We start from the raw sequence: 13981 nt of genomic DNA on the forward strand, positions 1-13981 counted from the left end.
AGGAAGTGCTTGCTGCCACACAGTGGGTATTCGCCACCCCACCCTCCCAGCCCCTGCAGGCCAAGGTCCACTCTCCACAGCAAGACCCAAACACCTCCAAGAACCGATCCCCGCCGTCCTGTCGGCCTCCGCCACACGCCCACACACTGGCCGAACCACTTGGAACTGTGGTACGCCAGGTCGCTCTGGGTGGGTGGGTTCGTGCAAGCCCCTTCCCCACCAGGAACGAGGTCCCAGCCTCTCAGCTCAAGATCAAGGGCCACCTCTCCCAGGAGCCGTGCCTGACGGACCCAGCACCGGCCTGAGATACTGTAAATGCTCGCGCCATGCCCACACGGGTGCAACAACGGCCAACGGGTGCCTCTGGCAGAGGCAGCATGAGGCAAGGGGCAGAGACAGGCCTTGGTGTCAGAGGAGAGACCCAGCCTCCAACACACAGAGCCGGCAGGGCTCTGCCCGTCCCTCCTCCCGTCTCTCATGGGATGGCTCGGGTCTCCGGTTAAACCACGTACATCAATCCCCATCTCACCAGCTGCCACGTGAAACGGTAAATGTTTAGGAAGGACTGGCTCCCTGAGCCCTTCGGAGCCGGCAGCGAACACTTATCCCTACTGTCACCTGCCCCTGATTAAACCAGGCCACTACCCGAGCCATTCAGACACCCTGCTTAGCACAGCTCCCAGATCACGGAGGACAAAACCTGAAGAGCCGTGAACGTGTTTTCTGTATGTCGTTTGGTTGGGTCAGGGCCCCAGAGCCTCACAGAAAAGGCAAGTCTTCAAAGCCGCCCTCCTCAGGGCCCTACAGGTCAGCAGCGAGCTTCCCACTCAGGGCACGGTCCCCTTGGTCGGAGGCCCTCCACTCACTCGTGGCGGGAGGGGAGAGGCAAAGAGAGGACCCTCATCAGACAATCCTGCAACTCCCTAGGAGACACGTGTGCCCCAGAAGGGCCCTGCCTCCCCTCCTGGGCAGAACTGGCCAGGCTGCCCCGGGGCTCCCAGACACACACACAAACGCACACACGCCTGTCCCTGGGACACCCCCTCGCTTGAGAGCCACGGGAGCTGCGTGCCAAGAGCCGAGGTCGGCGCTCTCAACGTTACCGTAGGACACTGGCAGGTGCCAGGTGTCTCCTAGAATCAAAGAACTACACCAGGGTCCCATCACCTCCTCTCCCACATGTGCAAGCCACAGGCTTCACCAATGTCACTGCCACAGCCCCACAGCGGTGCGGGGACCCACTCGTTCTCTGTGACCCATCCTGACCTCCCTGGTGCCACCAACCTTCTAAGACACAGGTAGGCGGCCAAACAGGTGAGGTTCCCATGCGGACCAGGAAAGACTGGCGTCCCATCTCCCAGGACATCCGGGGCCCAGCGCGGTCCTGAGGTGTCTTGGGCCAAGGGCATGCTCCCCCCACCGGGGGACGGGGACTGACTGACCAGCGCTGCCAGCTACCACATGCCAATCGCTCTGCCAGCCGATGGCTAGACGCCATCACGGACGTGTAGACGAGGAAGCTCAGACTCAGGCAAGACCGCAAGTGGCCCCCTCTGCGCAGCCTTCCCGCCAGGGAGAGGCCCTGGACCCCAGGCCTCTGCTGTTCCCCATCCGCGTTGCTCCCTAGGCCGGCCTGGCCACCCCTGCTAGTGGTCATGCGAAGATGACCCAGAGGGAGCCCTCAAATCCAGACCTGCACACCCGTGACAACTCCCTCTGGCTATTTCTGTGACCCTTCAAACGCACATGTGCTACATAGAGTCCACAGCTCTCCCTTCCTAAGAGCCAAAACCTGTCCCCGTGTCTGCCCCATCTGCCTGCACCCTCCCAGCCCCCCAACTGGGCCAGGTCACCTCCTGTCTCACGTGCTGAGGACGTCTCTCAGCCTCTGCTCTGTCCCTGTGGCACACCTGCTCCAAACTGGAGCCAGTCACTGTCACAGCCGGCTGCCCGCCCCATCCCTCGGCCTGCTCAGCAGCCTGTGGCCTCTGTCCTGGGCTGCACACTCACCCTCCCCTTCACACTTCATCCCCGACCTGCCCTGCCACCACCTACCCCACCCCTCCCCTGGGCCAGGGCCCCCCAAAGGCTCCCCGAGTACAGAAAGTGCTGTCCTAGGCCCGGCTATCCCTTCCGCCACCTGGGTGGTGCTTTCAAGAACGTGTACCTCCCACGAGGCGGGGAGCACGCACTTGGGCGGCCGTGCCCGGTGCAAAAACTCGCCCACCATACATTCTACCCACAGGCACTCCACGACAAGTGGGACAGGAAGGACACTGGGGATCCTTGGCAGGGACAGCCTGTGGCCTCCGTGCCCCACCGACTGACCAATCCAGGAAGATAACTTGCAACCAAAGCTTCGATGGTCCTTCCCCAGGCAAGACATCGATAAGGGACGTGGAATCACTGGCCAATAAAAACAGACTTCCTGAGTATAGGCCTCATTAAGTCGGTTAATGAAAGTCATTAAAGCAAGCCGGCTGGAACAGGTTCCTTTCCTCAGGGGTGAAGGGACTCAGATTAAGGGTGGAGACAGGCCACTGGTCGGTGACCCGGCAGTGTGCCGCTCCCAGCCCTACGGCCCCACAGCTGTGAGGCACAGCTTGCTGGAGCCCGCAGCCCTTCCGGCCATCACTGAAACTGAGACCGGCCTCGGGGACCCCCAAACTCTGCAGAGGGAACGGTCTCCCGCCCCGTCCCCTAACTATACCACATGCAGGAGGAAGCATCGCGTGCCTTTCAGAAACTGGGCTCTCTGGGCGTGACACAGAGCGAGAGAGCTTGGACCAGCGCCTCCAACACGGTGAGCGGGGGCTCAACAAGGCGCGTGCCGGCAGACGCGTCAGTTGCACGTGCATCGAGCGCTTGCGCAAAGACGTACCAAAGCCAGCAGTGCCAGCGGCCGGCAGGAAGGGAGGCCCGTGGCCGGCAGAGCAAGAGGAGAACTGTCCCCATCGCCCCGACACATCTTCTCAACGCCGAGCCACGCGAACGCAGTGCGTGTTCAGACGAGGGTCTCCAGCCCCGTGATCTGAAATGACCCCGGTCGCTCCACAACGGCTTCCCACAGGCCACAGAAAACACCCAGTCAACTTCCCGAAGCCCTGAGGCCTCAGCGTCCATGCCCGGAGATGCCCGGGGTCCCCACCACGTCACCGCCTGTCACCACAAACGCGTGCCCTCAAGTAAAGACCCCACTTGCGGCCGCACAGGAACCTCACTCAAGATGAGCACCTTCGGAAGTGAAACGAAAGAGCGACAGCAGACACGGGGGCAATTAACGCCGCGCCTCCTCGCCAAGGACAAACCCGCCGTGGCCTCCACGGAACTAAGACTTCGAGGAGACGTGAGGGCAGGAGGAACGGCCGAGCAGGGCCCCCGCTCCAGGCCAAGGGTCTCCACTCCCGCCCGTCCAGGGTGCGCTCACGGCCGGCAGCCCGAGTGAGAAAGACCCAGGCCTCCTGGTCCCACCTGTGCCACACGAAGACCGGGTACAGCAGTACCAGCACCTGGGGGGTGGCCGCCGCCACCCCCTGGCGCCTACCCAGCTGGTCCTCGCCTCTCCCTGCACCTGCACGCCTTCTTCCTACGTGCCCTGCCTCCTCCTCGTCCTCAGGACGGCCATCCTCTGTAGGGCACGTTTCCCAGGAGACAAGAGCCCACCTGTGGCCACGGCCAGAGCCTGCGGTACACAGCAGGTCTGAGGAGCGCCCGCCCAGCTGGCCCAGACGCCATCCCCACCACCACCGGGGCCTGAAGCCCGCGCGGCGCACCAGAGCCGCGGGGGATGCGGTGTGGTGCAGAGGCGTCAACGCGCGCCCCAGCGTTCTGTCCCTGAGACGCAGACGACGACAGGGAGGTCCGGGCTTCGTACCCGGGAACAGTGGGAACGACACAGAAGCAACAGTGCAGCAAAGCCACGTCACACGGCCCATCGCGGCCGCCCCGCAGTCCCGTGCCGATTGGCAGCCACCATCTAACGGATAATCCTGCTTGGCTTCTAAGAACACAAATCTGTGCTCGTGCCGTGACCCTGCTTCACGGACACGTGGGCTCCCACTCGGTGCTCACAAAGGCCAGCCACCCTCCAAGCCGCGACCCCCAGCTCGTGTCCACAGAACCAGAGCCCATGTTTCCAGGCAGCTCCCAGCCCCCTCCCCCTCTGCCTGGGGGTGGGGGACCTGGGCAGGGACGAGGGAGGACCCCCCCCAGGAGGACTTCAAAAAGGCCTCTCCAAGTTTGCAGCAACCGAACAGGGAGGTGCCTCCTCCCTCTCCAACCCAATCCCCGGGTAACCCAGCATAGCCTGTTTTGTCTAAATCTTTTCACTACCTGGCTTTAGACTTTTTCCAATCGATTTAACACGATGTACAGAGGTAGAAGGGCCACGTCTATAAAGCTGGGAGTGAAGCCCTCCAAAGCGCTTCGAGGGCCACACCACAAGTGCTGAACCACCAGGCACGTCCACCTGGGACAGGGCACCTGCCTCACCGTCTGCGCGGCCAGGGTGACCACACACAGGGCGGAGCCCCTCCAGGAAAGCGCTGCCCTTCTTGTATTGCCCACAGTGCGGTAAGCACGGCCTGCTGTGCGCACGGGGGCAGAGGGGACAGGCCTGTGCCGCAGACTGCGGTCCCCGTCACAGCCCCCTGGGCAGCCCAGCCCCATCCGGGACTGCCGTAGCGGGGCCCGGTGTGGGGAGCCGGCCCGTCGGGGATGCTGCTCCGTCCAGCCTCGCCACGCACGCCCACTTCTGCCCGCTTCTGGCGAGCGGAGGCCAGACTCACATCTGAAACCTCAATGGGGAGCAAGGGACGGGCCGGGGCTGCTCCCCCAGACCCAGGATGGGCTGTAGCAGCTGAAGAAAGTCGGTTGTCAGGAAGCTCTCTGCCACACCTGTCGTCTGATTCCCACCGGATCACAACAGTGTGAACAACACGGGAGCCTTGTCGCCGCAGCCAAGCCAGCCGACAGGGCCCCGTCCCAAGTCACAGCTAAGCACACACACGGATGCACAAAAGTAGAGCGGTCCTATCACGACTCACTCGGCAAACGTCTACCACATGCGCTGGCTGCCAGACTCGGAGCCTCTGAACACAAGCCCCACCCTTCCTTCACGAGACCGAAGACTGAGGATGCCCAGCAGAGGGACAAACACGTGGCGGAGAGTCAACCACGACAACGCCTGCTTCTGTCGCTGGCCTCCACGGGGACCTGCAGAGCTGGGATGGGCTCACAAGTCTCCGGGCCCTGCCGGCACAGCTCTGGGGCCGCCGGGGCCCAGACCGCCCCAGGTGCACAGGCCGACAGAGAGCCCAGGGTGGGTGAAGGCGCCCCTCTAGGGCCAGGGCTCCCAGAGAACAGCTTCCGGTAGACAAAGGAGCCAGTGAAGGAACAATGCCACGTTCACGGCTGAGGCCACAAGAAAGAGCCACGCTTGCAAGCGCCCAGAAGGTGAGACTCTTGCCCAACCTCCTCCTCCTCGTCTGGAGCCGCAAAAGAAACCAAACCGAGACCAAGGGAAATGGTGAAAAAAGCTTGACAGCACGCATCCCCCCACCCCAACGCCAGCAGCGCCTCGCGTCCCGAGTGACCCCAGACCCAGGGCATTAGAAATGGCGACCAGAGAACGGGCAGCCACAAAGGTGTCAGGGGTGGCCAATAAGAAGGAATCGTGCTCCGCCTCACTGTCATCCTGACTGGCCTCACACATCACACATCGGGGGTGACCGGTCACCTGGCCAGCCAACAAAGGCTGCTGGGAAGGAAGCACGCAGGTCGGTGCCGGGTTCCCGTGTCCATTGCGGGTGACAGGTCAGCAGTTTCAGGGGCACGGCCGCCAGGCCTCAGAGCCAGCGAGACCCGCCAGCCTCTCGGCCTCCCTAGTGCCAACAGCCTCCGAGACCCGTCACTCCGTCGAACCTGCGGGCTTCCTGACAGGCACTACGCCCTCCCAGCCGGACTGAAACCAGGCCAGATCTGGGGACAAAAGGACGGGGGAAGGAGCCAAATCACAGAGGCTCACACGCCACCAGCAAGTCATTTCCTCTACAAAATTAGGGGCTTGACTACAGAGGGACTCAACGTGCATTCCTCGCCCGCTGATAAGGCTTCCTACAGTGGGAACCGCCAAATGAGCTTTTCAAAAGCCGCCCGCTGGAGAGTCCTGCCTCCTCGCAGCACCGCGGCCCCACACCGCATCTCTGCCGAGACCTCGGAGAGCGTGCCGCCCAAACTAAGCGGTGCCACTCGTACGCCGGGACGGCGTTTCTGGAGGGCGGTCCGGCACCATCTGCCGATCTCAAGCACGTCCGTCTTTGAGACAAAACACCTGCTTGAGAATCTGTCCGGCCACTCAGGCGCCACTCACACCGCAAACCGAAGTGTCCGCCAACGGGCCTGAGGCAACACAGAGCTCGTCCACTTCACGGAGCGACGTGCGGCTCTTCGGTTCAGCAGCGCTGCGTGCCGGTGCGGAAGTACCGCTGGAAATCCACCGGGAACGTGCAGGACACGGACCGAGCGCCGTGTGACGGAGGGCACCAAAGGGCTCGCGTGCTCGTACGACTTCCAGAAAGCCACACGAGAACAGAGGCAGTGGACGGTGCCTGGACACACTGGGGGTGAGCACGGGGACCCCAGGCACCCTCCTCTGAGAAGAGCACCCCAGGCACGAGAGCACTGCACGATGGGGACCGGGCGGCAGTGACAGAGAGCCAGCCTGGCTGAGGGCGATGCGAGGTGGGAGGGCAGCAGTCAGGGGAGGGCGGGAGGAAGGAAGGCGACTTTCACTTTCTGTCGTCCCCCCAACCCCCCCCACCCGACCCGACCCCCCCCCGCGGGCGGTGAATTTAAGCAGTCATGCCCACGGCACCTGCCCCGAGGCCCCAAGACGCAGGCCGGCAGACAGAGCCCGGGTCAGTCCCACTGCCCATGGGCCCGACTGGCTCAGGGGATGGGCTCCACCCAAAATGGAAGCTTCAGCACCCCCCACCACAGCCTCCCATCGCCCACGGATCAGCTCCACAGAGGCGGGACGCACGTACGAGCACACACACACGAGCGGCCGCCACAGCAGCCGAGGGCAGGCGACTTCCGGCACGCTGCCAGGGCCCCTCACGCCCCCATCGCATCCCAACCCGAGACGTGCGTGGCCTCCTAGCACCCGGCGTCAGCAGGTCTCCCCCACGTCCGAGCACCGTAGTCGGGCTCGTCGCTCGTGGCTGCGGAGCACCCCCTGAGGTCGCGTTGACCCACTCCCCGCGGCCGGGCAAGCCCGCCATCCACACGCGCAGGCTGGTGGGAATAGGCCGCTGTGAAGACTCCGGGACTCATCTTTGTGAGGCCGCGTTTCCACCTCTCTTGGGTAAGAACCAGGACAGAAGAGCCAGGTCACGTCGTAAACCTGCAGGAAGCCACCAAACGGTTTCCCAAGTGCCACGTGGCTCTCCACTCACCTTGCCCCTGCGGCGGGCTGCTCGCACCATCACGGCCCCTGGTGTGACCAGCCTGTGGTCCCAGCCATCCCACGGGGCCAGCTGCAGCGTCCCAGCGCCCCCCAAATGACAAATGATGCCGAGCATCAGTCCCCTCCTTATTCACGTCTGTGGACCCTCTTCCGTGAAGTTATCTGTTTGTCTTCTGCCCAGCTTTTAAGCAAGATCTGGCTGTGGTCTCCCGTCAACCTACCTAGACGCATCACAAAGATTTTCTCCTGGCCCAGGGTTTGCCTCTTGCCTTCACTGCGTCTTTCTGAGAGCAAAGGTGTTTCTCGTCTTGGGGAACTCTAAGTGAACGATTTTTTTCATCTTTGGTTCACGCTTTTGTGTCCTAAGCTTCCAGAGCCTTGGTTTTTCCCCAGGTTAGGTCCACGCCCCACTGGTTCAACGCCGGAACAGTAAGGGACCAGAATCTACATCTGTCCATACAGACATCCCCCTGCATCAGCACCGTCTGCGGAAGACTGACTCTTTCCCACTGATTTATCTTGTCACCTTCGATGGAGACCAACAGATTCCATACTCGGGTTATTCCAGAACTTTCTAGTCTTTTCCGTCGACGTGTAAGTCTATCCTTACACCATTAACCCGCTGCCTTGATCAATACGGTTTATGGTGCGTTTGGAAATTAACCACCGTAAGCCCACGTTTTTTTTTCAAAAACAAGTCTGGCTATTCTAGATCCTTTTCGTCTCCATAGAAACTCCAGAATCAGTTTGCTGGTTTCTACCAAAAGGCCTGCTGGGACTTTGGTTGGGGATGCACTGGAGGTGAGGATGAATTTTAGCACACTGACGTGTCCCCACCACGGACTCCTCCAACCTGCGAGCACGGGATCGCTCTCCACTTGCTGATATCGCTGCTAGGTGACTTCCTGTCATTCTAGAAAGAACTTCTACTTTACAGCATGCAGATTTCCGTTGCATTCAGCCTCACATTTCCAACGCGACTCTTCAGGGCTGCGTGACTCCAACTGTTCGCTGCTGGCACACAGAAACTCAGTCCGCTTGCGCGTGTTGTCCTCGTAACTGTGAACCTGCCAGACCTACTACTTCCGACTCTTTACAGATGCCCAGAGACGTCCTACACGGACGATCGTGCTGCCCCCCACCAGAGGCAGCTTTACGTCCTCCCGCCCGGCCGCGGGCCTTTCCTCCTCCCTCCCACTGTGCGCTGGCCGCACCGCCGCTGCCGCCGCAAAGGAGCGGGGAGAGGGCGGGCTAGACGCAGGGACAGCAGGTGCCGCATCTTGGGGAGGGGGGACCCTTCCACTCCTACACTGCTCAAAGGTTGCGATCGTGCGTGGGTGCTGAGTTCCCACCAACACCTCCGCACCTACCGAGACGATCACGTTTCCTCTCTAACCTATTTGAATAGCAAACGACCCCGGTTGTCTGAAGGGAAAGGCCCGTCTACTGCTGCAGGTACCCCCTTTGCTCCATTTTCCCAACGGCCTCTCCGTCAGTCTTTCCCCAGTGCCCCCGGAAGGTCACACCCAGGCTGACACAGACACAGAGTGTCTCCTGGTGTCCGCCTTCAGCACCTTCAAACCTTTCCGCCGGACCACGCTCCCCAGACAAGGCTCAGCACGTCACAGGTCTCCACACGCCGGCGCAATCTGTGTACTGCTGCCGAACCCCTCAGTCGGCTTTCGCTGCCCCAGGATGGGGACCTGCAGGCACCACCCTCCCCCCCACCCCCGAGTACACAGGCCCCACCCAACACGGTGCAGTATTCCTTCCCACCAGGACTCTCCGAGTCCGGCGGCCCACCTGCCTCCAACCCACAGGACCCACATGCTGGAGACAGGCGTCCAGCAACATCCGGGTGGACGAGGCTGTCTGGCAGACAAGGAAACTGGCACGGGGCTTCCCTACAGGGTCACACTGCCGGACCGCCCCAGCCAGCTCACGTAACCAGCTCCCTGACACCTCTGGGCTCCTCAGGATGTGAGAAATCCCGAACTGGGAGAAAGGTGGCAACGGTCATGCCAGTCAACTCCAGGGGGTTGGTCTGTTCCAGGCGTTAGACCCGACCTATTCCCAACCTTGGCAAGGCCGCAGGGCCCTCCAAGAACGTGCGAAGAGACACAGCCTTGCACCCAGAGGAAAGCCCATGCAAGGAATATCTGTGCTAAGACACCAGAATCTCATAGGCATCAAGCATTTGAGGATCAGAGGCTGGGCAAGAACAGGGCAGGGGTGGGACAGTCAACGGCAGCCAGCCGGCCATCCACAGGCTGCTCCTCCAGGCCGTGGCCGTAGCACGTGAGGTCCACGGGGAGCAGCAGAGGGCCAGGAAGAACTACAGGCAGAGGTCTGGAGCCAGAAAGCCAAAGGGCCCAAGGCGCTCAAGGCGCAGGGAGCAGGATCACGGGGCCGGGGGCGCCACCTAGTGGCGGTAGCTCTCAAAGCCCAGGAGACCCTGGACAGGATCTGGGGGCTGGGGGTCACGACACACACCAAGCGACACACGCCAAGCGAGTCCCTTCAGTCCCAAAGTGGCAGCAAAGCCCTGGCCTAAAGGCCAGGAGAATCAAGCCTGCCAGGTCCTAAGGTCCTAAGGCCCTCCCGGCCCCTCCAGCTCCTGCTTCCGGGGCACCTGCTGGACTGGGACTCACTGCTGTCTCTCGGAGCCGGCTGGTCTTGCTCTGGGGGTGCAAGCCCCCGGCCTAGCGTGAAAACGGGTTTTCACAGGGAGAAAGTCTGACTTCCAGGGTGAGAAACCACTATTCTAGAAAAATCTTTCCACTCGCAGATGTGTAAAATGAGGCACAAGACAGCCCCACAACCCTGAGGGCCAGGCGGGGGCCAAACAGAGATTCAGGCACCGCTCACCAAGGTCTGACAGTGAGCCGCAGACATGACGGCTACGCTGTCGGAGGCCACCCACCCTACACCCACCCGGGGCCGACCCACCCCGGCCACCCACAGTGGTCTCAGCGCTCCCGACCGGGTCCACCCCTCCCTCCTTGCAGGGATCCCAACTTCTCCCTGTGCCCTATTTCCCTCCGCCCGTCTCCCTCCCCATATTCAACTCTGCCGGACGTAGGCTCCCCCAGGTCTCCCTCCCCGCTCACAAACCTCCAACTGCCCAAGACCTGACAAAAGAGGATGGCCCAACTCCTCCTCACGGCATTCAAGGTCAAGTGCGGTCTTGGACAGGTCGACTCCCTGCATTTGGACCAATACACAAGCCTGCGACCCACCGACTGTTACAGGACACACGGACCCACCTCAGAGGGACACAAGTGACTGGAGGTGAAGCCCACCCAGGCGCCCTGCTGCGGACAGGAAGGGTGAACAGGAGACACTGAGGTTCCCCAGGGGCCCCCGCGGTGGCCAGGCACAGAGTGACCGGGCACACGACAGAAAACCTGCCCCTCCGGGGGACCCTCACCAGGGGCGCCGGGAGGCAAGGGCCACAAGGATGCCTCACCGCCTCCCCAGAAGCCTCCGGCTGCTCGGAAGGGAGGCCAGCACCGCTCCGCAGTACGTGACTTGTAAGCCTCCACACACAAGGCCAGGCGCGCGCCGCATTCCCGGCGATGGGAACACTGGCCCAGGGCCAGGCACAGATTGGCGAGGGGCCCACGAGCCAGGGGAGGGCAGAGACGCCAGGGACAGACTCACACCCTCCTCTCCCTCCCGCCCGCCCCAAGCAGCCCCCACCTCTGAGAGCCCTCGACCACCCCCCTCCTCTGCCTCTCCAGGGCCCGACCGCCGAGTGAACACATGACACACACACACAGGCGCGTGACCAGGCAGAAGCAGCACCCCAGCTGGCTGTCAGCCCGCAGACCTCTGCAGGCCCCCCCGCATGCCCCCCCGCATGCCAGCCACACTCAGGGAGGCCCTCTGATTTGGAAGAGAGACCAAAGGGCCGGAGGAGGAACCACACTTTCCGCCCCGGCCAGAGGCGGCCGCCAGCTGTGCACCAGCCCCAGGCTTGACTGATGTCGAGGGCTTTGTGGCACATGCTGGGCGTTCAGACACTCCACCAGCTGGTCTGATCGGGCACGAGTGGGCCTCTGATCTCCCGCAAGAGAAAGAAGTCACAGAGGTTTCTCTTCTGACAAGCCTCCCTAGGTGCAGGAGGGAAGCGTTCTGGTGAGTTACTAAGCCCAGAGAGTAGGTGAGGCTCCACCGGGTCAGCCCTCCACGAGTCTGGCGGCGGGTGCAGCTCAGGAAGGAACAGCAGCCGCGTCTGTCCTCTGGGACTCAGCGGGGCAAAGAGACGACGAGGAGGCATTTACAAGGGACAGACACCGAAGTCAGTAACGCTGATGGAAACCACGGCAGGTTCCAGAACCAGCCCTCGGACACTGTAATTACAGGACAGCTCTTTAAAGCAGGCTCTCAATCTTGGCCCAGTTTCCAAGAGCACCAGGAAAGACGACAGGGAGCTACAGTCTTAAAGTCGCACAAGCTGACGAAACAAGAGACTCCTGAAACACCACAGCTCCAGACGAACAGGGACGATTGGTCTCCCACCAGCCCTCACCCAGAACGGAACAACCAGACGAGGACAGAGCTGTTGGGAGGAGTCTATCCACAGGGGGGCCCAAAGTCCCGGGGACCGAGGGACAGGCAGCGATGCTGGAGAACGAGAGGCAGTAGCCCCCAGGACGGGAGGCAGGGAGCAGTGGAAAGATGCCCCCCCCAAGCCGTCCGGGCCATCAGAGGACATGGCGCCAGCTCACCGCCCAGCTGCCCCCACTGCTGCCCCTCTGCATCCTGCCGCTCCCCTGCTGGCACGCCGCGGGGTCCTGACGGGACAACGATGCTCCCTTCTCACCCCTGACAGCTCAGTCCATCTCCCCGCCTTCCATCTGCCTAAAAGGAATGGCTCGCCCCCAAAAGCAATCGCTCCCTCAGTATAGGCAAAGGTCCTTTAACAGAAGCCACCGCTGCAGTGCGGTCAAAAGCCTGCCACCATGCCACCACCGACCTTAAAGGAGAAAGTTAAGGGGCGCCTGGGTGGCGCAGTCGGTTAAGCGTCCGACTTCAGCCAGGTCACGATCTCGCGGTCCGGGAGTTCGAGCCCCGCGTCAGGCTCTGGGCTGATGGCTCAGAGCCTGGAGCCTGTTTCCGATTCTGTGTCTCCCTCTCTCTCTGCCCCTCCCCCGTTCATGCTCTGTCTCTCTCTGTCCCCCAAAAAATAAATAAAAACGTTGAAAAAAAAAATTTTAAAAAAAAAAAAAAAAAGGAGAAAGTTAAGACTTGGGCAGGGACAGTCCCTTAGTTGCATTTCCCTCCTGTCAGCAAAATGCCACATCAAACCCAAAAGGCTGTTGCACAAGCCGGCAGGCGGCCTCCAGCAGGGCTTCTGCCAGGGGCTCCAGCTGCCGGGGGCCCAGGGGAGGCAGGACCTCACCGCCGGGGGCGCCCTCCGCCTACCTGATGTTCAAGCCCGTGGTCTGTTCCAGACGCTCCCAGCTCTGCAGCTTTGCCAGCAGCTTCTGCAAAGACAAGGAGGCGAACGCTGAGGGTGCCACGACCCCAGCATCTTCCCCCACACCTGCCAAGGCCTCCGTGGCGAGCGACCCGCCGCCCTTCTTCACACAACCCCACGTCGGTCCCCAGACCACCCAGCCTCATGCGGAGCTGCCGGGGACAAGGAGGAGGTTAAGTCTCCCTGACCCCTCAGAAGAGCCTGCCCTCATCTCAGCTGAACGCCTCGGGGCATGGAGTCCGCTCCACAGCAGACGGCTTCCGCCCAACTACGAGTGCGCCTCCTTTGCGGCCGGCCCCGCAGACTCAGGAAGAAGCAGGCCGAGCGGCCCCGAGGCAGACCGGGCGCTGAAACCACAAGACCCCACGCCCCTCCCCTGGTCCAGGGGTTCCACGGGACGCCGGGTCCCAGGGCAGATGCACTCAGCCCTAGCGCCCAAGTGTCCACAGTGGACGTGGTCCCACAGGGAGAACGGGAGAAGGTGGGGACGTCCCCCACCTGGCGCCACGCGCAGGGCTGCCTGACCCTGCATTCCTCACGCTGCTTCACACGGACCTGCATTCCAGATCAGTCTCCCTCCCCTTCTGGAACGGAACCACCTGAGGGCAAGAAGCGCGTGCCTTCGTCCGGCCTCCCGTGCCCGTCACCCGGGCCAAGCACGGTCCTGGCATCACCGCACTCCCTCAGTCCCTCGAGTGGCCCCTACCACGTGAGGGCATGGGCCGGGTAACAGAGCTGGGCACAGAGCCGATGCTTAGCGACCACCTACCGACGCCAGGCACTGGGGAAGTACTCGCCGTGAATTCGCTGAGCCCCCACAACCCTGCAAGGCACACTCTGATGCTCCTCGATACACAGGTGCACGGAGAGGTTAAGCAACTTGCCCAGGGCCACAGAGCCAGCGAGCATCCATGGCAGGATGTCCCACGAGGCAGTGTGACTCGAGAGACAAAGCCTTAACCGGTGTCACAACTGTCCAGAGGAAACACTCCGTCTAGGGCTGCGTCTGCGGGCCAAGCTCACACGTC

At 62.2% G+C, this 13981-nt stretch overlaps 1 protein-coding gene across 5 annotated transcripts in view; it reads right to left on the reverse strand.

The window, feature by feature from the left end:
- Positions 1 to 13981, reverse strand: part of MAD1L1 (mitotic arrest deficient 1 like 1) — a 321159-nt gene that overhangs the window by 293441 nt on the left and 13737 nt on the right. For 4 of the 5 annotated variants that reach the window (XM_086692890.1, XM_086692891.1, XM_086692889.1 and 1 more), the window contains exon 9: positions 12899 to 12960. In XM_086692890.1, the coding sequence (XP_086549016.1) occupies positions 12899 to 12960 (62 nt within the window). Of the gene's footprint in view, positions 1 to 10734; positions 12453 to 12898; positions 12961 to 13981 lie in introns of those variants that run through there. The other variant, XM_086692892.1, reaches the window with a different exon arrangement.

The sequence above is a fragment of the Puma concolor genome, chromosome E3 (assembly GCF_028749965.1).
Source record: "Puma concolor isolate L17-30 chromosome E3, mPumCon1.1.hap2, whole genome shotgun sequence".
NCBI classification, from domain to species: domain Eukaryota; kingdom Metazoa; phylum Chordata; class Mammalia; order Carnivora; family Felidae; genus Puma; species Puma concolor.